The sequence below is a fragment of the Asterias amurensis genome, chromosome 2 (assembly GCF_032118995.1).
Source record: "Asterias amurensis chromosome 2, ASM3211899v1".
NCBI classification, from domain to species: domain Eukaryota; kingdom Metazoa; phylum Echinodermata; class Asteroidea; order Forcipulatida; family Asteriidae; genus Asterias; species Asterias amurensis.
The window spans coordinates 29810513-29836503 of NC_092649.1; the positions used below are offsets into that span (position 1 = coordinate 29810513).

The 25991-nt window shown below is 37.1% G+C and overlaps 2 protein-coding genes across 5 annotated transcripts in view; both read left to right on the forward strand.

The window, feature by feature from the left end:
• The window catches only part of LOC139933805 (GRIP1-associated protein 1-like), a 77203-nt gene extending 62478 nt beyond the window's left edge, over window positions 1-14725 (forward strand). For all 3 annotated transcript variants that reach the window (XM_071928019.1, XM_071928021.1, XM_071928020.1), the window contains 8 exons: window positions 356-451; window positions 1195-1251; window positions 1753-1913; window positions 2756-2816; window positions 3491-3595; window positions 5298-5394; window positions 7896-8071; window positions 8689-14725. In XM_071928019.1, the coding sequence (XP_071784120.1) occupies window positions 356-451; window positions 1195-1251; window positions 1753-1913; window positions 2756-2816; window positions 3491-3595; window positions 5298-5394; window positions 7896-8071; window positions 8689-8871 (936 nt within the window). In that variant the 3' untranslated portion in view covers window positions 8872-14725. The remainder of the gene's footprint in view (window positions 1-355; window positions 452-1194; window positions 1252-1752; window positions 1914-2755; window positions 2817-3490; window positions 3596-5297; window positions 5395-7895; window positions 8072-8688) is intronic.
• A 972-nt stretch (window positions 14726-15697) lies between these two features.
• LOC139933812 (potassium voltage-gated channel protein Shal-like) overlaps window positions 15698-25991 on the forward strand; it is a 102177-nt gene continuing 91883 nt past the window's right edge. For both annotated transcript variants that reach the window (XM_071928027.1, XM_071928028.1), the window contains exon 1: window positions 15698-17398. In XM_071928027.1, the coding sequence (XP_071784128.1) occupies window positions 16302-17398 (1097 nt within the window). In that variant the 5' untranslated portion in view covers window positions 15698-16301. The remainder of the gene's footprint in view (window positions 17399-25991) is intronic.

Below are 25991 nucleotides of genomic sequence, written 5' to 3' on the forward strand. Positions count from 1 at the left end.
GCAAGATACTGCACTGGTCAATTCGGAAAGATGACATTTTGTGTCATAATTTCCGCATAAATCCATAAGTTATGTAAGTAAAAGCTGGACATGTTTTGAGATGTGCCCCTTTCATCATATCAAAATTTGACAAGAATTAGACAGTGCAATCTCCATAAAATATAAGATGTTTTCTTCCATTAGGCTGTGTACAAGTCCAGGCCCTGTGGCTCTTTTGTCTGTAACCAAATATCTTTCTCATGACATACTCTGACTGTGTGCTGAATTCCATTATTGTATCATGAAAGGCACAATCCCATCACTTGCAAGCGAGACTATTATGTAAGAGTAGAAACAATTTTTTGTTTTGCTTCAGGAAATGGAAGAAGAAGCTGCAGAGAAGGAGCTGGAGTTGAATCTATCTCAAGAACAAAGGCAGAGATTACTCAATGACATCGACAAACTCAAACAAGTTAGACTTATTGTTATTTGTAGTTATTTCTGCAACCAGGGGTCGATTTCACAAAGAGTTAGGACTAGTCCTAACTTAGGACTTGCCCTAGGAGATATAAAAAACGCACGGCTAGTCCGAAGTTAGGATGAGTAACTCGTCCTAACTCAAGATAAGAGGAGTCTTAACTCTTTGTGAAATCCATCCCTGTGGGTTTACCAACTGAGCTGTCTAGCCCTATGCTGGTCATCTTGTCCACTTGGTGGAAGAGCTGATGGTATAACTGCTTAGTTTAATAAACACCTTTGACTGTGGTCAGTAGTTAGATGGAAGACCATTCTATCTCTTTTCATGGTTGGTGATAGGACCCCTTAATATCAAGCTTGTGTCTTTAGCATGGGATGTTTAGTCTAGGTCCTGTGGATTGTGCATAACACAGGGTACGTTCGTTTAGCTTCCCTGGGTCGACCCCGATGTGTTGCGGTTTTTTTTCCCCGGACGAACATGTGCAGATAATTACCCACGTTCGTCCTGGAAAGAAAAAAACGCCACACACTGGGGTCGACCCAGGGAAGCTAAACGAACGCACCTACATATTGGTGTTTCTGGTATTTCAATAGCGCAGCGCGATCGGTCGATAGCGCTGCGCGATCGGTTGATCGCGCAGATTGACCGATCGCGCCCAACATATACATTTGAACACATTTTTATGGACTTTGCGCCATATAAATGAATGAATTTATTTACTGTATTTTATTTAACAGGAAGCCAAAGATGGTGTTGAAGAACGCAAGATTGGAGAAAAGAAAGGCTACACTATGGTAACGTTACAATTATTAAAAATGTTTATCAAATTTCCTCTTGTTTTCTTCTACAAGTCAGTGGCTCGATTTCACTAAGAAGTAAGGCTATATCTAAGTTACCGGCTGCAGCTTGGTCACCATGTTACCATGTCTTGAAGCATAGGAGGTAACATCCTTGGCAACACAACTTGAGAATCATCTTACGATGAGCTAGCCAATGATTTAGTCTCTACAGACTATTACAGGGCCAAACATCACCCAGCAGGAACGAACAATCACTGTAGCTCGGTAATAGATTGGATACACAAAGTCTGCTAACATTTTTTGAAATGAGCAATATTCAACAGGAAGTTGAAGTCACCACTACCTTAGGCACTGCCTCACTACCGTGGGCATCGATTCACTACCCTTGGCACCACCCCACTACCCTGGGCAGGGACTTGGTTTTCTAATCTGATTGTGTCTAAAACCTCAACCTGAATATTTGCGTTTTGATTGGTTGTTTTTGTTTGCTCTCAGGTGAAGGATCTAAAGAGGCAGCTACGGCAGGAGAGGAAGCGAGGAGACAAACTCCAAGAGAGACTTCAAGAATTCCTGACTCAGAGCAACCAAGGCAGAGGAGGCATTGAGGAACTCTTCCAAGATACCAGCTTTGATGACAGACAGAAACTTGATAGCAGGTAGTTATTTAGGAATTATCTTTACAGGCATGTTCCTAAAACGATAAAGTGCATCAGGTTATTTTACACCCATAAAGTCCCCTTCATACTTCCTGTGAATGCGAATGCGAAGCAAATTTTGACGTCGCATGACTGTTGCGAATTATTTGTTGCGAATTTTCTGAAGTAAAAATTTGTAGTGCATTTGCATTTGCAGGAAGTATGAACCAGGCCTTAGGGCCTTGTCACACGAGGCAGGGTTTAGAGGCAACTTGGAAGCAACCAAACTGCAGTGCATGTTACATGACCGCTTTGGTAGCACCTGAGCAAAATTTTCAAACTATGTCATTTGATCCCTAAGAAAAAAATGTTAAATATTCAAATAAGAATGCCTTTCTTCTTTGAGATTGCCTGGAACTGTTTGCATGGAAATCCCTGCATGTGACATAGTCGGTTCACATCACAGGGGACCTACGGCTCAATGTCCCTTCCAAAGGACAAAGCATTTATATTTAAGTGTCTTACTCAAAGACACAAGTTGCAATGACCTGGGTGTGTTCCCACTCTCTGACACAACACGAGGGCCCAATTTCATAAAGCTGCTCAAGCACAACAAGCCGCTAAGCACCAAATAATTATGCTTACCAGAATATGGTTACCAGCCAAAATATGATGTCACACATACAACAAATCATAACTGGTTACCTGCTTATTTCTGCTAAGCAAACAAATTTGTGTACAATATTTTATGCTTAAGCAGCACTATGAAATTGGGCCCAGAACTTAACCGCTCAGCCACGATACTACTAAGTGCAATATCTCATCGCTTTACGCTGTGTATACTCTATTATTCTGATTTGCAGTAGTGTGTCATCATGGAGTATGACTGGTCAGATGGCAAAGGATACCAGTGAAATAGCACCAGTGAGTACCAGTTGATACCCTTGACCAATGTTATCTTCAATAATTGTTCAATTAATAGTATTTGATACTTGTGCATCAGAAAACCTAACTGTATGAGTAGGCCCTAAAATTCCACATCAAGGCCCCGGACAATGTGGGATTCGAACTGGGGTCCACAGGGGTGAAAGGCAAGGAAGAAACTGTTAAACCAACTTGTATTCCTATTTGAATAACCATCTTTTTCTATTGAGTGTTATAATGTCTACCATTGTCACAAATGGGTAAGTTTGTCATTTTCTTTGTTACTACTTTGCTGTCCTTCATCTCTGTGGACCCCGGGTTTGAATCTTACCACAGATTCCAAGGCCACAATGTCGGTAATCTGACCCCTCCAGTGTTTCTCTAGTTTGAGTGGATGAGGTCCAAACAAGATTTCAAGGTTTATTTAACATTGCCTGTATAAGATTTGTTGTCGATAATCCAGGTAGATATAAATGCACACTCTTGGGATACTGCAGGGTAGCTCACTAAGAAGCAAAGCTTATAAGCATGAGCCCAAAACAGGTACGCTCGTTGACCTGATGCATTCGTTTAATCCCACCACCATCTGAATTAAAATGATGATGGAGTCATGGAAATGAGAAGCTAAGTACACATAAAGTGTAAGTTGTTTGTTGTTGTTTCTCCCAATTAAGTCTCCAAATGGCTCAATGATGTCAGCAGCACTGAGTGAAGAGACCAATGAGCTGATAGCTCGAATGACAGAACTACAAACAGCAAACTGGGCTCTAGAAGAAAAGGTAAAACCTCTTACATGGATTACATGTGCTTAATGGATTACATGTGCTTAATTAACCCTTAAAGGGGTCTAGAGCATTAAATTCAATGTCTGAGCACAGTTTCATTGAGCTGCTTAAACATGGAACATTGCTAAGCACAACAAGATCATACTTACCAGTTTAAGGTTACCAGCCCCCAAAACATGTCACATTATACCGTTTGTTACTTGTGTTGTATGGTCTGCCAGAGCGTGAGCCTGTCAAACTGCAATATGTTCAAAATTCTGCAGCTAGACTGGTTGCCCGTGTGGAAAAAACACCAGTACATTACTCCCGTCTTACATGAGCTACACTGGCTGCCAGTTAGCAAAAGAATTGAGTTCAAGACACTGCTGCTAACCTAAACAGCACTCCACGGACTTGCACCAAAGTACATCTCAGACCTACTCACTGAACACAGACCTACACGCTCACTGAGATCCAGTTCCAAACATTTGCTCAAACCTGTCAAAACATCTACTGCATACGGTGATAGGTCATTTGCATCGGCCTCACCTAAACTCTGGAACAAACTCCCCACAATAATCAAATGTGCCGGGTCATTACAATTGTTTAAAGGTGCTCTCAAAACATGTTTTTTTTAGTCACTAAATAGATTTTTTTCATTTGCTTACTATTGCTCTTGGTTCAATGTAGATGGATTAATTTCTTGTGTTTTTATTATATCCATTTTTATGTACATATCTGGGTCTGTTGTTTCTTATTTTTTAAATTTGTATCTACTTTTGTGCATTGTTGAATCTTTTTAGTCACTAAACACATTTTACATTGGCTAATTGCTCATGGTTCAATGTATATTATGGATTATTTATTGTATGTATATTTCCATTTTTATGTGTTTATATATCTGGGTCTGTTGTTTCTTATTTTTTAAATTTGTATCTACTTTTGTGCATTGTTGAATCTTTTTAGTCACTGAACACATTTTACATTTGCTAATTGCTCATGGTTCAATGTATATTAAGTGGATTAGTTTCTTGTATTTTTACTATTTCCATTTTTATGTGTTTATATATCTGGGTCTGTTGTACCTAATGTTTTAAATTTGTATCTACTTTTGTGTGCATTGTTGAATCTTTTTAGTCACTAAACACTTTTTTACATTGCTACATGTAATTGCTCATGGTTCAGTGTATATTGATGCATTTGTGTCCGTTTGTTTCCTTTTTTTATGGGTTTAGGCCATATAAATACATCTAGGTTTGTTGTTTCTAATGTTTTAAATTTGTGTCTACTTTTGTTTGCATTGTTGATTTTTTTTATGTCGATTATTTTTTGGTTTAATAGTATTTAGCCTATATTTTAGTTGATCTTGTTTTTTTCCTTTAGTTTTTGTTGTTAGGCGCATTGAGGAATCTTTGATTCAAAATGCGCCTTATAAATACTGTTTATTGTTATTATTATTATTATTGAAGAGTAAATGGGTACCTATAAGGTTAGAGACTGTTAATGTGAGTTATTAAATTAGCACCTAGTGTACCCATTTTTCTTGCGGAGATGCATGCTCCTAAGGAAATGAGACTGTTTCAGGAATAACTATGGTTCAATGGACAGGGGTAACAATATTGTAACAGCATTCAATACGCACATAATAAAAACACAGTAGTATTATACTACTAGTACTATTTTATGTAATTGTGTTGCTCTTGATCATTCTATACAGGTTCGACATCTAGAGGAGAGCAATGGCTGCATGGCAGATGACCTCCTTAAAAAGACAGCCATCATTGAAGCCCATGTCATGGAGAGGAAGGTTGTTGGTAGGTCAAAGTTCAATTTCTTTGCTTGAAGTTCGGAGAATTTTTTGTAATTTCAAAATCCACAGTACACAAGCCATGGGGTTTCCTGATAATACCAGGGCTAAACTTTATAGAGTTGCTTATAGGCAGAAACAAATGCTTACGAATGTTCTGCTTAGCAAAAATAAGCAGCATACCAGTCACAGTTATTATATGTGACATGCTATTTTGGCTGGTAACGTTATTCTGGTGAGCAATATTTTAAGCAGCTCTATGAATTTGTGGCAAGCTGTACAAACAGAAAAAAACCTGTGCACTGAGAGGCCGTCTCTGGTATCTATGTATTTTTTGACCCAAGTTACCTGATGTCATCAACACATTAATAGACCCTTCCCATGAAATATGTAAATTGCACATAGCGCGTGCGCACTAACGTTTTGGTTGGCAAAATGAGGGAACATCGCGCTGTTTTGTACACGGCTAATCGGTGCGTGACGCAGACGCGATTGCGCATCTGCTTAGTACACAACTCTATGGCGTTTGCCAACCAACAGGGTCTGTACGCATGCGTGAATGTGATTAGCATATTTCATGGGAAGGGTCCATTATGTTTGCACCATTTTAGGAGTCAATTTCCCTGTGTGGTATGATGTGTTCTGCTCATTTCACTTCATGCTGTGTTTAATAACATGCTTACCACAAATGTGATGTGCAATAATTATAAATGTCAAACTAGGGAACATGGCAGACAGTAGCCATGTTTGATGTTGGTGCAAGGGACAAATAGAAGGGTTGCAATACCAGTACTAGCATTTTGTCTAGACCTTCGTGGCTTAGACAGGGAGGGTATGTTTGTCAAGTGCTCTCCAATACACTATTTATGATCATATGCCACAAAGTTTAGGGCCTGAAAGTTTGTTGAAACTTGACACATCACCCACAATGTGAAGTCATCCATGTAGAATTATTGTCTTCTTACACGATAAGCCTCATCTTCATCATTGCGAGTAAGTTTTTATATGACGTCAAAACGGAATTCTTACAAGTTTAGTCTATAATTAAAGAAAATGTCATGTACGTCATTGAGGTAATGAAGAAGCCGCCAGTAGACAGGTATTAAGTAATTGCAATCTAGTGGCTTCAACTTCAACAGATGATATGTCTATAAGTACATTAGAAAACGCATTTCCTAACACTTGGCATTTGCTGAAGGACAATAGACACTGCTATCTGAAACCTTAATGTGAGTTTCACAAAGGCATAAAAGCTCACAGACCTTCCACATTCTTGAAATGTTTGACCATAATTGCTTCTGCTATGGCGTCTAATTTAATTGTTTAAAAGTTCAATGGCCAATTATGAAATGTTAAGTTGAGAACTTAAGTAGAAAGCAACCTGTAGACATGTACTGTGTGATGTCAGACTGCAGACATGGACTTAACGTCAAAAGGTCTTTCTCTGTACAGATGACGTTCATTTTAAAATAAGGTATCAGTGCATTTTATTCATTAGTGCGCTGGCTTTGGGCCATCATGTGGAAATGAATGTTTCTGAAATGAAATTAAAGCCATTGGACCATTTCGATACAGAAACAAAAACAAAAGTTCACAGATTTACAAATAACTTACAGGGTTTACAGAAGGTAGTGGTGAAATACTTCTCTTGAAATATTATTCCATGAAATGCTTTACTTTTTGAGAAAACAGTAAAACAATATCAATTCTCGTTAACGAGAATTACGGATTTATTTTAAACACATGTCATGACACGGCGAAACGCGTGGATACAAGGGTGGGTTTTCCCGTTATTTTCTCCCGACTCCGATGACCGCTTAAGCCTAAATTTTCACAGGTTTGTTATTTGATATAGAAGTTGTGATACACGAAGTGTGGGCCTTGGACAATACAGTTTACCGAAAGGGTCCAATGGCTTTAAATGAATTGAATGCTTATACTGTTAATAATCTAATAATATCGAAGTCTTATGTAGCGCATGTATCTACCAACAAGATACTCAAAGTGCTTAGTATGTGTACATTTTAAAAGAAAGAGAGTTTAGTGAAGTTATGACTTCTGAGATCTAATTATGTAGCACCTCAAACAGATAGTTACAAGGTGCTACTCTTTCAATATACTTGTTATATTATATTGTATTTATTTGTTTATTTCATAAAAAAAACAAACATCAAAACTAGTGTACATTATGGCAACCGATAGGTTGAATTGCACTGGTGCAATACATAAAATGTCTTTATAAGTAGCTTAAATGTTAACACACAATAGGTAATAAGCAAGAATTATGAATAATGAAAACATCAAACATCAGCCAACACAATACCATAATTATACTTTCAACTATTCAACGACTCACTAAAAACTTTACACAAGTCACTGTAGAACGGTAAGGCAAATGTGCCATAAAAGTTGTCTTTTTAAGATTGCCCATAAAAGTCGAGATAATGAAAAATTAACTTCGGAAAAAAACTTCAAGAATCATATCAACTTTGGAATTGTGTACTTTAGTTCCCATGAAGCCAGCTCCACCCCCAGAGACGGCCAAGAAAGTAGCTTTCAAGAAGATGATGGACTTTGTGAAGGGAGACGACAATAGCCAAGTTGCCAACAACCAACGGGAGATGAACCAGAAACTACAGATTATGCTGGAAGAAACGCTGACTAAGAACATGCATCTACAACAGGTAGGTTATTACCGTTCTCACAATATTTATTACAATATTTATTCCTATTTATCATATTTTTATGTACTTTCAGGCATAGGAGCACAGGCAGTTTCTATTGTATACTTGTATAAAAATAGCAGTAAAACAAAAATGATCTCATCTAATCTGAATTTATCTAATCTAAGCTTAGCTAATCTAATCTTATCTAATCTAATCTTATCTATTAATGCATCGCCAGTTTGTTGGCAAAATTGACGGTGACAAAAATTGATTGGAAAATGAGATTTGTTTCCTCTAGTTGAGGAAGTTATAAACTTTCATTTGAGACACGGTGCAGGCCTGGAATTTTATCTTTAAGAGGACAAGGTTGTTTTCATTTTGCAAAGGGCACTTTCATTGAAAGATATTGAAGTCTATGGGAAACTTTTGAAGGGGGTAAAAGGCCAAGACTAGGGCAACCAAGGCCATGACCTCCACAGCCTCTGTGCGGACTGGTCCCACTGGCAAGTCACTGAAAATGTTAAGAGCATACACTGTTACTTGGTGGGTTGGTTGTTTGTCTTATATTCTGTGCGATGGTGTGGGCCTGAATTTTCTTAAACCTGAATTGAATCATGTTTGTTCCTTTCTTGTAGGACATTGAAATGCTATCGGGAGAGGTGGTTCGACTGAGCAAGCTGGCACCCCTCGCATCATCGACTAGTCCACTCCATCCAAGTCATATCACATGGACAGCGGGTGATATCACTTCGGCGGATGGGGGTTCCTCACCCTCGTCACCGTCCCACTTCACAGGAGACCAGGCCAGTGCTCAGTAACAGCAATTCCAACCAAATTTTATATTCTATTAATTTATTATATGAATGTGCAGTATTTGTCCGGGCTGCATCATATTGCCATTAAAGTACTAGTTAAACGCAACATTACTGGGTTCAACTTTAGAGCTGTTGAGCAGAATATTGTTTTTGTGCCAAGCGAAAAGTGGTGGGAATTGAGTTAAGGGCCCTCATCATTCTGCTGCCAACATTCTGAGTATGTTATGTTGTTTGACTGGTGCCATCTTAATTTGTACATGAATTTATATGAATTTTGTTACCCTAGCAGTGTCCCTGGTAGATTAAATCGGCCTTATTTATAACAGGTTACAATATGGTTACAATATACCATGTGGTCTTTAAAATGAACTTTTTGAAATGTCAAGTGTTGACCAAAATAAACCTTTGGATGTCAGCTTTGAGTTTGCCTTGACTGCAGTCATTGTTTCACATTATATTACATGTATTTAATACAGGGCACTGCCAGGGTTAAACACTGCAAGCTCAGTTTCCTGAAATACGGCACATAACTTCAACAATTTCAATTTAACAGAGGGACTGTTTAAGTATGCTTAACACAGCTTTAGCACAGTTAAGCTTTCCAAATCAGCTTACCAGTGAAAAAAACATTGTGAAATGTATGCAGTTTGTGACTGGTTACTTGAAATGTCTGCTTTCTTGTCAGCAAATATTTATTTTACTCATCTGCTCTATGAAATTGTCCCAAGGGTATAGACCGAATTGAATATGATGCACCGCTCAAATATCTGCCCTACAACATGGCGTCTGCGAGCGTGTGCACATGTGCGTGCGTGCTTGTGCCGTAAAAACCAATCCGGGAATGCTGCATGCTGGGTGTTTCTTTGATGTACGCGTTTAGACGCGCATACAATTTGCTCTACAAGATGGCGACTTTTATAGCAGCAAAGGGGTTTTACAATACATTTGGGATGTCGTGCAGCAGTGTTTTCCGCCATTACTTGGACCCAATATGCCCAGGGTTCAATTTCTATAATGCGCAAAGGGTATCGCCAACCACTTAGTGGTCTAGTGGCCGAGACATCTGCTCTTCAAATCCTACCAGGTCTAGGGATTTTTTTTTCTGAAAGGCGTTTGTTTTTTCTGAAGGGCTTTGTAAAGCACCAATTATGCAGTACTTATTACAAAATGTTGTAGGGTTAAAAACCAAAATAATTTTTTTTCCCTTCCAGACAAAGGTATATTTTAATGAACGTTTGAAAATCAGTAAATTTATGTCATTTAAACCTAAGTAACCAACTGTTCAAATGCTTAAATATTTTGCCAGAATTTGGTCAAATCAGTACTGCAATGCCTTACCATGGCCCTAAGAATATTATTAGAATCAGTCCAATCAATTTCAACTGATACAGGACTGTTCAAGGAAAGTTATTAATTTCACCGTGTATTTATTCTTAGGAATGAAATTCGTAAAGAACAAGTTTGTTAAAATTTTAATTTAATTTTGTATCTTATTAAAAATGACTTGAATCTGCTGGAGTCAGGAACCCAAGTACTTTATTAGCGATGAGAAATGTCAGACTTTTATCTGAATTCAGACTCATTTATGTCTCATTAATCTTGTTTTGGTAACCTTTGTCTACAAACATATTGACTTTGTACATTCCAGGGCATTTCCTGGCAGGGAAAACACTACACTGGTCATGTGGGAAATATGTATAATTGTATAATATAATAATATAGAAATCTTATATAGCGCACGTATCTACCAAACAAGGTACTCAAGGCACTGAGTATATACAAACTTTCAGAGAGATAGGTTATTGCAGTGATTAATTCTGAGAACCAATTATTTAACACCTTATAAGGGTTTCTCTTTTCAAAAAGTGCACTCGGTTCTTTTACATGCTTTACACAACACGTGGGACCAACAGCTTTACGAAGCAATGGTTAAGTGTCTTGCTAAAGGACACAAGTGTCAAGGCTGGGGATTCAAACCCACACTCTGCTGACCAGAAACACCAGAGTTTTAATTTGGTGCTCTTAACCGCTCGGCCATGACAATTCCATACGACACTTAAGGTCATAATTTACGCATAAATTCAAGAGTTTTAAAGTAACACCTGGGCAAGTTTTGAGATGTGCCCCCTTTCTTCATATAAACAAGTGTGCAGTGCAATCTTGAACTAGAGAGATTTGCTGTCACACCATAGTGTTGGTTTCAACGCTTTGATCAGTTCCCTCTGATCATCTTCAGTGCAATCTCCATGAAATATGAGATTTTAATCTTTGCTTCTGTTGAGCTGTGTGCAAATCGTGCCTGCAGGAAGGCCAGGCTCTATTGCTCTTTAGTAAAAAAAGTGTTGTCACAGTTCACATGGTCTATAAAGAAGACGGTTTCTTTAACCACTCCTCTTTTGCTGAGGATACTGTTATCAGAGGTGTTGATACTGTACTGGTCTTTTTATGATTTCTGATGTTGCTCGCACGCTTTAAATGGGCATGAAACTTTGCAATGGTGAAGAATAAAAAACTTAATAATGAAACCGAAAATAAATTCCTTCTTCATTGTTAGAGAAAGGTTTACAAACGAAAGGCGATATTAAAGCCATTGGACACTTTCGGTAAACAGTATTGTCCAAGTCCCACTTTTCGTGTATCGTGTCATCGGAGTCGGGAGAAAATAACGGGAAAACCCACTCTTGTTTCCGCGAATTTCGCCGTGTCATGACATGTGTTTAAAATAAATCTGTAATTCTTCTATCGAGAAATGATATTGTTTTAATGATTTCTCAAAAATTAAAGCATTTCATTGAACAATATTTCAAGAAAATTCTTTCACCATTACCTTCTGTAAACCCTGTAAATTATTTGTAAATCTGTGAACTTTTTTTTGTTTTTCTGTACCGAAAGTGTATAATGGCATGAAACTTGGCAGTGGTGAAGAATTAAAAAAAATAGTAATGAAAACAAAAATTATTTTCTTCGCCAAGGCTTACAAACGAAGGCAATATTTTGTCAATCGGTTCCATGCTTATGTAGGAAATTGTGACACTTGTGAGGACGTCTCAGTCTCCTGCCTTGAACAGTTAAAAAAAAAAAAAATTAGTTCAAACAACTTATATTATCAGTAGTGCCAGTTCCCATCTAAACTATTTATAGATGTACTTGCAGCTGGTTTCTTTGTATGATAACTTAGTAAGAGAATTCACAACCCATGAGAATATTAACTAGTTTTTGATGATTCCTGAAATATTGTATGCATACTTTTACAATTAATTGATTTTTACTCAAATTTAAAGAATTTTAAACATTTGTTTAGAAAGGATGTGAGAATTTGTGGTAAGAGCAAAAAGTCAACAAGTTACAACCAGCAAAAGATTGTGTAAATGTTTGAAATGAACAACTTCAGTTCAAGTCATCAAATATGAGAGTTCATTTTAGGCTATGTTTATTTAAAAAAGAAAAAACTCAATTTGTAGAGAGTCTGTAAACCACAAACATCCAGTATAATCATTGGTCTTTGTTTCTAGACCAAGAACAGAACCACGGTCCATTTTTTCAGGGATTTTTTATTTTTTGCCCCATGGCATTGCTACCAACTCTCCCTGATTCTACAGAAAGTTCCCTATAAATAAACCAATCTTTCAATGTTCTGATGAACACATTGGAAACTCTCCCTGATTTTTAAAACCTTTTCCCTATTATGTTGAATTAAATTCCACATATCTCACTGATTGTTAGACGAAATCATCCTGATGCAAAATGCAAATGAAGGACGCTCTCCCAAAATCGCATGCCTGTTTTGAACATTTGTTTTATTGTTTCTTTTTGTTGTTACGTATCAGATTATGTTTTTGTTAACAAAATATGAACATGATTATTATGTACTCTTCCATTGTCAAACAGTCCTTCATACAGAGTAATGAACATTTTCTTGAATGCCTTGTTAATCTTAGTGTTCTGTTAAGATGGTCTACCCAAGTATGATAACAACAGTACCTACCAATATCTTTATTTAAGAAATACAAATTAAAAAAGATCTGTTGTATTTATATATCTATAGATACCAATATATACTGTAAATAGTGTAAATGTTTATAGGAATCAACGTGTGTATAGGCAGTGCAGTCATTGTTCTATTTGTTATGGTAATAAAGCAAGGTAACCGTAAATTAAAATTTTATTTTACATTTGAGAATGTGTAACTAGCATTTAAGTTGCAGCATTTGTTAGTCAATGTAATTCTATTGTCAAATTGATAATTTAATATAAGTGGCAATTATAAGGTGTATAAAAGTGCAACCTCTCCCGGATCTTCAGACCATTCCTGAAACCCCCGCAACACCTGAGGAATATGCAGCCCCTTATTTGTCCATGTGTATTTATTTATTACCAAAAATAATTTTAAGAAGTATACTTTTTTTTCAATACAAAAAATAACAGTGGCATGGCGATTAATTCTTTGAGAAATCTTGCATTCTAAGTAAAAGAATATCATTGCAGTTTCATGATTTTCGTTTGAATTGCGAAATTTAAAAGCCCATTAATTTTACAGTGAAGTTAATTGTATGGAACCAACCCTTACTCTCACATCCATCTCCTACCCAACCCCTACCCCAACTTGGCCCTACCCTCCAAACCAAGCCCTCACACCTATCTCCTATCCCACCCCTACACCAACAGGTGTGACTATTGATCACAAAATAAATTTCCCAAGGTTTCTTAAAGACACTTAATATAGGCTCAATTTTTAAATTAGTATTATTTGAGAAATCTTATACAATTTAAAGAATAACATTGCGGTTTAATAATTTTGTATTTGCTTTGGTTCCATTTTTAAATTTTACATTCGTATGAGGATCATTTTGCATTGGAAAGCAAATTGTGAATATTAGTTTTTATATTTATTGTTTTCCACACAAAATATTATTCTTTTACCCTGTTGAGCAGCTCATGCTTTTTACAGTTTATCTTAAAACAATAAGATGGCATTGCTTTTGGGTTTTGGGTTTGCCTTTTCTATTCTCTTTTTTGCTTGTGCTTTTACCCTGCATGGTTTTACCATGCATGGTTAAAGGATTTGGGTACTTTTTGTTACACAAAACACAGTGTCCACAGATTTACATTAAACTTACAGTGTTTGAAGATAATGATAGTGGAAAGCATAACTTAAAAAATTAGCTGCTGAGGTGCTGTATTTTTTGAGAAATGAGTAAAACAATGTAATGAAAATACGTTTTACATGCTATATCATTTTATTTTAAGGAGTATACTTTTTTTTTTCAATACAAAAAGTAATATTGGCATGGTGATTTATTCTTTGAGAAATCTTGCATTTTAAGTAAATGAATATCATTGCAGTTTCATAATTTTCGTTTGAATTGCGAAATATAAAAGCCCATTTGTTTTACAGTGAAGTTAATTGTATGGAACCAACCCTTACTCTCACTATAGAGTTTAGAAGATGTTGGCGGACTTCAAACGGAAAATCTTGCCTACAAATAAGCAAAGATGCAATACCACTGTCGTAAAGTACCTCTTACATCAACGTCTTGTATTGGTGTTTTGACAATGTTGTTAGAGAGTTAACTTGGTATTTCTTTGGTGAGAAACTTTCACATGTTATGTTGTTGATCATTGCAGAATGGATGATATTTTAAATAACAAGTAATAAACCACAAGGGAAACTGACTGGGTATACAGATTGTAATTGACATTTTGTTCAATATTGGAATAACTAATAATTTACTAAAACTTAAGTTCTGTTGAGTTTGTATTGATTTTTGTTAACTGTTGCGTCCATAATTGTTTTGTCCATGCTGTCTTCATTTCTTCCAATAAGGAGATGGTTTTGTATTTTGAGCCGGAACCAAATGAGAACCCAAATACATTTTGTTTTGTATCATTATGTTATTGTTTGTTTATTTATGTTTGTCAGGTTTTTTTTTTTTTTTTTTTTTTTTTGGGGGGGGGGGGGGGCGGTGCCCCTTTTTTCTTCCTTAGTTAAAAGTATTCAATCAGATTCTACATTAGTATGATCTTGCATGGGTTATGTGAAAAGGTAACATTCGATCCATTCTGGGAAAAAAATGGATTTATATATATTTTCTATTTAAAAAATGTGTTACTTTGTCAATTGAATCTGTCAGTCTTAAAATTTGGTAATTTTTTACTTTATTTCTCGAAGTTTGACAGAATATTTAGTCCCCATCACAATTGCCAATGATTGTCTTGGCAACTTGTCTACACTTGAATTTTTTTCTACACTTTAATTTTTTTATTTATTGAAAACTACCCTTGAGAGTTCTTAGAATCGACAACTGTGTTGTTGCATAAGATTTCTGAAGAACCCTTGGCTGTCAGTCTGAAATAAAATTTCTCCAAAACACTGGTGCTTTCCAAACGTGTGGTGGCGCTGTCACAGGCCGACCAAAGAAAACACGAGAAAGCGTAACACAGTAGCTGATTATGCTAATCACTTCAATGAATAATTTGATCTCACCTACAGCACGGACCAATAGGAAACCGTTAACTTCTTTTCATTGAGATGGGTAAAGAGAATTATAGAAGTAGCGTTTCATTCTGTTAAAATACAAAACTTTAAATAATTTTATTCAAAATGTTTGTATCAATTTCTTGTAAAAAAATATACACTTAACAACTATGACAAACAAAGCACACTTTTGATGGGCATTTAGGCAACATTTAGAGTGTCCAAACACAATCAAATGTTGAATTCTTGTAAGCTTAAGAGCGGGCCGTGAAAGCCCTACGGCTGATACCTGCTGACAATACTGACAGGTACGGTGTACAGTGTAGTGTACACACAACAGCAAAGAGTCGTATCGTACCCAACCCCCACCCGTGCCTCCTTGTGCACATTTACACATCAGCAAGATTTAGCAGACGATATTTTTATTACGGTAACATTTGAGAATGGCGTGTGCAGTGTATGTGGAAGTCATTGCGTTCAACGTAAATTTGGCTAAGAAGGATGACACTTTCTACATTTTACCAGTATGCAGATTTAATGACATCTGTAGTTTCACTTTGTAGGTGAATTTACAATCAAAATGCCAGCATACGGGTAGGAATTATTCCCTGTCACCTGAACTGTTACCGAATTTTCAGCGTTGTCAAATTTGACGGAGATGGTGAGTTCACGTTAGCGCTTGTGCAGTGTTTGTTTACCGCATAGTCGAGGCGTTGCTTCCCATGTATGTCATGTATGTAGCACGGTCTACTACGGTCTACATAATTCAACGCAGGAGGCCTCGATGACGGGTCTGGTTTTTACCCGCCTGAATTTGAGTTGGATTACTTGCTGGGTGCTGAGTACACCATATCAAAGTCAGCTAACCTTGGTCGTGGTTCGTTGTGTGTAGCTTCCAAAATCGTTGGAAATTTCTTGCCAGGTTTACCCGGAGGAGGAGGGAGGGGCACGGAGCACCATGGCTGCGGCCTGGCTACCGTTCGCCCGGGCGGCAGCGATCGGATGGGTACCGATCGCCCCGAATGCTATGCCCGTTGCTCCTGAGAGACACACCACCATTAATGAAGGTGGTAGAATCATACTCAACATCAGTGGTCGTCGCTTTGAAACGTGGCGACACATGCTGGAAAAGTACCCAGACACTCTTCTTGGAAGCAACGAGAAAGAATTCTTCTTCGATGAAGATTCTGGAGAATATTTCTTCGACCGGGATCCAGATCTGTTCCGCCACATCCTGGCTTTCTATCGTACAGGTCGTATGCACTTCCCTCGGGAGGAATGCATCAGCTCTTTTGACGAGGAACTCTCATTTTTCGGTGTCATGCCGGAAATAATCGGGGACTGCTGCTACGAAGATTACCGTGACAGAAAACGAGACAATGCCGAACGCCTAATGGATGAGAGGAGCTCTGAGATGGGAGATACTCCTGTGTTACATACTATGAGAGAGAAGATGTGGCGTGCATTTGAGAATCCCCATACGGGCACAGGGGCATTGGTCTTCTACTATGTGACAGGGTTTTTTATTGCTGTGTCTGTCTTTGCTAACGTTGTGGAAACAGTAACATGTACTCCCTTCCCTGGCACTGTTGAGGAAGTATCTTGCGGAACACGATACGAGGATGCCTTCTTCTGCCTAGATACTGCGTGTGTGTTGATCTTTACTGTGGAATATATACTGAGAGCGTATGCCGCTCCGGACCGCTGTAAATTTATGCGGAGCGTCATGTGTGTTATAGATGTAGTGGCTATAATGCCGTATTACATAGGGCTCATGTTCAACAGTGATGGCCTGAGTGGCATGTTTACCACGCTCCGAGTGTTCCGAGTTGTAAGAATTTTCAAATTCTCACGCCATTCACAAGGATTACGTATCTTAGGGTACACACTGAAAAGCTGTGCAAGTGAACTTGGATTTTTGCTGTTTTCGCTGACAATGGCCATTATAATTTTCGCAACGATCATGTTCTATGCGGAGAAAAGTGAACCTAATACTAAATTTTTCAGCATTCCCGCCTCCTTCTGGTATACAATAGTGACCATGACAACACTTGGGTAAGTACTTAACAAAGTATAGACTACAGTTTGTTGATAAAACCTTTGCACGTAACATTATAAAATACAAGACAATGTGATATTATTGAAAGGACTTTTATGGAATGCTTAGTTTTATTGTTACAAGCACTCTACTAAAGCCTTTTCAGTAATCTTTATATTATAAAAGCTTTTTATTGTATGACTGGCCCTTACCTTGTATTGTAAGTCTAGGATTTTAGTCTGAATGTCTAACATTTGTTGAAGATCCAGGGTGAATGTTCTGAAACAGGATCAAGTTTAATAATAATATGCTGAAGTATAAGACAATGCAATGAAAAACACAGTCCAACTTTGAAATTAACTCGTTACTCGTAGCACACTGCTTTTTTACTAATAAAACAGAATGTAAAATGTGTTCAGCAGGCCTACTTCACATAGGCAATAGGCACAAAAACGATGGAAGCAATTACTTCCATGCCCCTGGTTAATGACCTGGTGCCCCTTGAAATGTTCGTACAGATTTAAATCTCTCTTATGATAGAGGTGCCCTTGGGTTGAATGCGTCACCATGTCTTGAACTTTGAGGTTAAACTAAAAAACAAGACTACAGGGCTTGTAGCTACAAATGTTTTTTAGACCAATATGTTACAAGACCAGAAACAAAATTAGTTTAACAAGCACTAAGAAGAGAAGAAGTAGACCTCATTTGTCTTAGCGCACTTTGATAATCAAGAAAATGGAAAGGTAGGCCTATTAGCTGATTTTTCACAAACTTGTACTTCTTTTCTCAGCAAAGTCCCATGTTGGGATATCACTCCAAGATATTGCACACTGAGGAAGTGTAGTATTCAATTGAAAAACACAAGAACCTCATTCATCAACCCAATTTGTTATGCTTGGTATAAAAAATGTTGAGTGTAAGGAATTTTGCTTAGTATTGGCTTAATCTCTTCTCAAGATTGAGAAAAAGTCCTTCTTATCTTCAAGATAAAGCACAAATTTATTTCAATCTCATAAATCACTGTTCAAGCTCAATTTAACATATAAGCCGGTCCCTGTGGTGGCAAAAACAAATTATGGGGTTTCGCTTGTGAGATTGGTTTGGTCAGGGATTTACTGAAATTTAGTTGAATTTTAGGTTGTCTCGATGACTTGTCATATAAGTGTGCAAATCCTTTCATAAAGCAAATTTCACCAAGATGATTTGAAGGATCATTTATTTTAGCAACCATAATCGGGTTGGATTCATTATAAAATACATTACAGTTACAAAATACATCACATAAACTTTAAAACAAATAATCTTTTAGGTTGTAGCTGAGGTTAAAAAAAAGTTTAAAATTTTGAAAATAAAATAATCACACACTTACACTTAAACCCACTGGATTGGGTTTTAGTTCAACAATAGTTTTCAGACAAGTTTTAACTCTTAAACTGCTCAAAGGCAAAATTGCAGTTAATTCTCCGGTCGTTAAATGGTTGATTAATATAATAATTAATACAATCTGTAAACTAAGACACGATGACCTATGCTCTATGGTCAAAGTAATGTTACAACCCAATTGTCAGGTCTAAAATCTTGTCAAAGTCAAATATGTAGCATTGAGGACCTATGTATCTCACAAATCACCAATTGTTCCTTATCTTAGTTTCTATACTCGCCCTTACAAGCCTTGTAACAAAACACAAAAACTTGTTTTGTGGTTTTCACAGAATTGATGACTACCGCGGGAAACAATTACTCAGAAAAAGTTGCTGCTGGCTGTTTACATGTTTCAAGCTCAACTTCAAATATTCAGTTGTTTTACAAATGAGTTGACTGTAATTACCTGGAAATCCTTAATTTAATGTTAATAGTTCTGGTAAAGATTAAAGAATCACTAGTGACTAAACCTTACCAGTAAAAAGAACATCTTGGATCGTGCCCAGCATTGGCAATCAATGTTAAAATAATCCATGACTGAATACCGAATATGTTGTCCGATTATTTTGTTCATCAACAATGTCAAAAGAAATTATCAAGCAGGAACAAATTGTCAATATTTTATACTTCCAAACAATCAAGAGTAAAAATTGAATGATCTTTTAAATCATAATATTTGAAAACAGTATTTTATTTTAATCTTATTTCATTATACTTTACACTGGCAATACAGGATTCAATAAAAGGTACAATACAAAAAGTAGAACATTGACTGAGACAATAAAAATGTTTACAGATATATTCAAACTTTTGTAAAAAACCAAGCCAGTGAGTGGCAACAAGCAACAGGTGACCAGCACCTCTACAAGGACGTCCTACCACAATTTTGTTTTAACAATTACCCGCCCCTTAAATAAATAAATTAAATTAAATGAAAAAAAGATGTGCTAACATCTGATATTATGTGCATTCATGTGGCTGTACTGATATCCCAGAACTAATTAAACCTTGGTTCTTGGTCATCCTGCTGCATGTTGGTTGTTTGTGCACATTATAATAAATACAAAATGTGAAATTAATTACCTTAGTTTACCCTTGGCATAATACATTATACATGTATTGGGTATTGCATGTTTTGATTAAACCCATTCCTTTAAGTCACTGTGCAAAGAGCTTTAGCGTGGGAGGAAATAAATTAAGTTTTGAAGGCATTATGACTGTACTTTCAAGTTTCAGAATATTGGGCAATGTTTGTTAATTTGTACTATGCAAGTAGAATTCTCAACTCCCATAATTCAAACATAGCTCTGCACTCAAGAAATGAGTGTTTTGACCCCCACACTGAGTTTGAAAAAGCTCTGTAGAAATACATTTCTTTTTTAGATCATATTAAAAGTTAAGTTTGTGCTATTTAGTAAGTTTTTGTCAGTTGCAAGGACAACCTAAAGGTATTGTATGTAAATGGTTATGAATACGTACACTACGCAAAGTAGCTGCTGATTGGGAAAAGGTATTGAAATGCATGAAGCTTTGATGGTCATGTAGAGGGCGGGGGCAGAGAGATATTTCATTAGCAGTGGTTCCAAAATCCTTCTTTCAAAACCATTTATAACTCACCCAGAGATTGAGTTACAAGGATCCTTCCTCACTCTAACAAATCCAACATCATGCTGTTAATCATTATGTACCTCAATACCTAAACTATTGGACTCTGGGTGTGCCTTTGTAGTAAAGTCATAATCAGTTTACTGGTGCTTTCCAGCGGCAGGGTTTGCCCTGAACTATTTTAGTGACTTAACATTTATTGACTTGCCAGCAGGACCAATTAGTTTGTCATTTCCTTATTACATTTCACTAGTCCCATTTATATTAAATATGGATGCTTTCAACACTGAACTAGCCAGCCAGACTATAGTACTTGGAGTGAATCAGTGAATTTTGACTGGTCCTCTGTTGTCTTGCACCAGTGGGATACACAGGATGAGATTGAATGGTGACTGTGCACTGGTGGAACCAATATTTTTTTTCAGGCACCCTTGCTGTTGTGTATGGCACAAGGTTATACTGTAGCCTAACCTAGTGAAAGAGTTTTGTTTTCTTTTCAATAACTGACCCGAGGCCAGTTCTACTTGTACATGGTTTCATTCTAGTGGGTCCATCGTTGATCCGAGACAGCTAAATTTAATCTAAACTTTTTTTAATGGTCCCGAATACTAATCTGGTGATTTGGGGGAGTTTTGTGATGGTAGGGTACAACAAGCCAAATGGAATCTTGGACTAAATTGTTGTGCTTCGTGGCGCAATGTTTTCCACATACTAAAATTGTTGTGTTGGAGAGAGTGAGTCAATATCTTAAGAAGTTTTGAGTTTGTAGTTCATAACCGAATACAATCAGATACAATTTTTATATTGTTAAAACGTACTTTACGCATTTTGATGAGGTCTTAACTGTTTCCTTTCTACTTATTCTTGTAATTGTCCACATTTTGAGCATTCATTAGATACTTCTCACTCATTCATAAAAACACCCAACCTAAATGATCATTAATAACAGTTGTACCAATCAAAGTCTGATCAATTGATTTAAATTTGTCAATAACAAAAAATATTTCCATAAAGATCCTGCCCTTGGGTAGAGATTTGTTCATTGTACGTGTCTATTTGAAGACATCCGTTGCCATTGACTGACAGGTGTTTGAGTCCCATGCAGTTTAACGTCCCAGGTGTTTCATTAATTCTTTTATTTCATTATTTTTTTCAATGGTGATAATATGCTCTTTGCAGACAAATTCAGTAGTACACTTACACTGTAAGTACAGGATGAAGTAGTGTCTGACAACAATAGAATTGTTACAGACAACAATAGAATTTCAGTCAGAAAATATAAACCCCAAACTAATTGATTCTGATCTGAAAGCATTCGCTATTCAAAAGGAGTAGCACCTAGCACAATGTAAATGCATAGTCCCAAACAGTCTAAGAGGTTGCATCATTTTACACATTTTGTAACCTGGGTCGATACATTGATAAACACAATGAGCTGCAAACAATGCAGGCAGGCTCACATATCTTTTATGCTACACAGTTAGTTATGGTAAATTATTGTACACATTGCAACCATCCGACTTTATGCGCATGACATCATTTGAATATAGCCCTCAGCGCCCTCATGAAATAGGTCAAAGGTTGGTCATTGGCCAATCCTGAGGGCCTTGCAGTCGGTACATTTGGTCTGTTGCAAATTTAGACAAAATTTTGTGTCCTATATTATTTGCAAGCATGAAATATTTGTTGATCAAACAAGAATTTATAAAAAATTAGGTTTTCAACGTCCAACACAACAAATTTTATGCCAACATTAAAACAAGTGTAAATACGAACTGGTTCTTTTGAAACTGGGAGCTACAGTGCAGTTACTTTTAAGTCTAATCCATAGAGCAAAGTGGTGTTGCCGCTTTAAAGGATACAGGTGCCACAACAGAGAACAGAACCCATGGTCTGACAATGCCAGAACTTGAGTCCAGTGCACATAAACCACTTGCGTCGTTCGCAAGCTGTTTATAATACAAAAACAAGATTGTTAATTAGGGAATAACAGTGTTCGTACCCGGTCTTCACTGCGTGGTAATGACCGGGTTGTTGGCTGGCGCTGTTAACGGACCGAGCCGGAGGCGAGGTTAGTTAACAGCGCCAGCCACCAACCAAGGTCATTACCACGCAGTGAAGACCGGGTACGAACACTGTTATTCCCATTAATAAATACCTTTTTTAGCGAATTAAACGGCTAAAATTGTCCAAATGTTGTGACTTTTCTCTCGGCGATACTTCCAGACATGTTCAGGGGCCATATTTGAGCTTTTGATGGTTCCCATCTCTTTCGTGCGTTAATCACATTACTGATCTTTGAGACCAGTGACTCTTTTAAATAATGATCTGTTCAGCGCCTTCACTGGGGTCAAAGGAGGCAAATGATTGGACGATAGCTGTTCCTTGTGCATTAAAACGCGCGCATGAGCTCGGCTTCAGTTTATACGTGCGCACATGTTACACGCGCGCACTCAAAATTGATACATTTTCAGCGCGCATACGCGTAAGTGCACAAAGTTTTGCAATGAAACTAACAGGGATATAAATAAGCGTGCGATACAGTGCAACGCGCAAGTTTACACAATGTATGCTGATATGATCTAGTGGCCACTTATTCGCTATTTTCCAAAGCCGGTCTTTATACCACCAGTAACACTCCCACACGTGACCGGGTTGTGACCAACCAGAGACTTGAAACCGTCCAAGGTATTTATTAATGTCATATAATGTACAAATAACTACCCTGAAAAAAAGTTGAGAGTGGATTGAGTCTATTTTTAGCCAGTGTCATGCATGAGTGTACATAATGTACAGTCACTTGCATGAATAAGTACAAGCTTTGAGTATGAAATGTTGTACAATACAACAAGTATTTGCCATATTGTTCGCAATGTGTACCGTTAAAGGTAAAATTGTTAGTTGTTTTTAGGCCTTGACATTGTAATTTAAATTGTACCGTTCTTTGTTGTACATTTACGCTGCATGAATTGTAATGTAATGTTGATAATGATACAACATTTTCATTTTAATGTCAGCCATAAGTAGGCTGTAAGATAAATACAAGTGCATCGCTATTTGTCTTGACTGTATAATGGAGTATAAATGTGCACAGCTAGTCAGTTACATTGAAAAACAGGCTGCCATGCATATATAAATGTATTTATGTGCCAGATAGTGGGTACATTGGTACGTGATGGACTGAATACATTGTCGCACTAGAACTGGGTCCGCACATGAAGGTAACTTTAATCAAATTCATGCTCTAGGGGTTCATCTTTTTAACATGTTGAAGGGGGAAAAGCCATTTTCATTTGGCATGCTAGGGGCTGACTCTCTTTAAACCAGAGTCCGTTCCCCCTATTTCAAAATGCAATAGGAGGCCAAGATGGGGTAACAGACTCAACGATGTTTTAAATTCTATACAAGTTTGCACTGAGCTGTAATCCAGCGGTACGAATTTAAGTGTGGGGGGGGGGGGCACACTTAAGAAGGTGGGGGCACATTAGGCAAAGGAATTGGGGGACTGAGGAAAGGTGGGGTCATGCTTTAGGCAGGTTGAAGGGGGCACACTGAGGGGGGGGGGGCACACTGGGTGAAGGTTGGGATACACTGGGGGTGGGTTTGCGGCACACATGGGGAGTCATACTTAAAGGAACACGTTGCCTTGAATCGGTCGAGTTGGTCTTTGAAAAGCGTTTGTAACTGTTTTTTATAAAATGCATATGGGTAGAAAGATGTTGTAAAAGTAGAATACAATGATCCACACAAACATGCCTCGAAATTGCGTGGTTTTCCTTTTACCTCGTCGACTAACACGTCGGCCATTTATGGGGGTCAAAATTTTGACTCCCATAAATGGCCGACCGTGTTAGTTCTCACAGTAGAAGGAAAACCACGCAATTTCGAGGCAAACTTGTGTGGATCATTGTATTCTACTTTTAAAACATCTTTCCAACCATATGCATTATATACAAAACGGTTACAAACGCTTTTGTTTTGACCAACTCGTCCGATCCAAGGCAACGTGTTCCTTTAAGTTCTATTTTCCCTGAAATGCCCATCTCATTTGTAAAAAGAATTGTTTAAAAAATACAAAAATAAATTTTCTGATAAAAAAACGTTTAAGATTGAGGGCTTAAAATACAAGAAAAAAGGAAGAAGAAAAAAAATTAAAGTGAGAGGAAATATCTGTTGACATTCCTCTTGAAATGTGGCAGATTGGAAAAAAGCATGATGCGGGTTGTGAGTTCCAAAGGGCAGCAGTACAGGGAAGCAACTACTGTAGTAGAGTGCCACCCCCCTCCCCCTCCATGGACAAAATAAAATGCTTATTGTGCATGTGCTAAGGAATAGTGATTGTTGTACTTAGTGTTTTGTGTACATTAAAACGTGGAGTTATGGTTGTAAGCCATTTCATTATTTGATTTATTAACAGTTGTACTTTGTTTTAGAGGTCAGAATTGCATACACAGTACACTACAAGATGCAAAAGTCAGAAACTTTGTTTAAAATATTATTTTTTACACAAAACTGTTATTTGCAAGAGGAACTTCGAACTTTAAGAGAAGTATCCATTCCTTCTGTTCTTTCAGTTATTTTCATTCGAAATGTTTTATTTTGGAAAACCCTTACCAAGAATGGCTTTTAGTCTGGTTTGAGGAAAACAATATTTTAAAAATGAATATGAAAATGTTTTATTTGAATGCAGTGATTACCCTGTATATTCACCGCACTGAAATAAAAAAAAACTGAAACATCTTTAAAGCACTGGTACTGTAATCATGTAATAGGCCCTATGTATGCAAATACCATGTGACAAATATAAAAAACATTTATTCTTTATTCAAGGTGACTTGTGGATTAAAATTTGTTACTGTAATAGGAGATAAACACAAGTCTGATAATTGAACTTATTAGACACAGTGTATATTGGGTCTGGGAAGACATATATTAATTAAAGTGCATAGTGTACCAAACACTGTACATTGCGCATACGTGTAGCTTGAAACGTTGTATTTATATCATGCTGATGTTGTGGGTTATTTTCCCCAATGATGACCGAGCTTCATTGTTAAGCCCCAAGGAAAGGTAGTCTTTACTATTGAATTTATTGATTTCTTCTCTGTGTAGCCTACTCCACGTTCCATACTAGCAACAAAAGATATAGCCAAAAGCTATCGTAGACATTACAGATCTTTTACTCTCTTATAGTGGTATACTGGCCAGTCATCTAATATAAACAAGGTTACTAAATGGAAGACATTCACCCCTTTCTCTTGTTGATAGCAAACATGTTCCTTAAGATGAGTCCTAAGGACTGGTTATAAGATGGAGTTAAACCAAGTACCTGCAGGAATATAAGCACTGATTGTTTTGCCAAGGGGCATGATGTAATTAAAGACTAAAATCTAGGATTGGTAATTTATGTAAACAAAAATTGATTCCTTTCAAAAGGTCACTGATTATAGAGGTCATTCAATCCTCCAGAGAAAAAATTCTAGATCTGAATAATATTGACAGAAGTCAAGAAAGAGGCAATTGAGTGAACACACACTAAAAAAACCCACTATTGCTGTTCTGAATTGTTGCCTTAATTTTTGA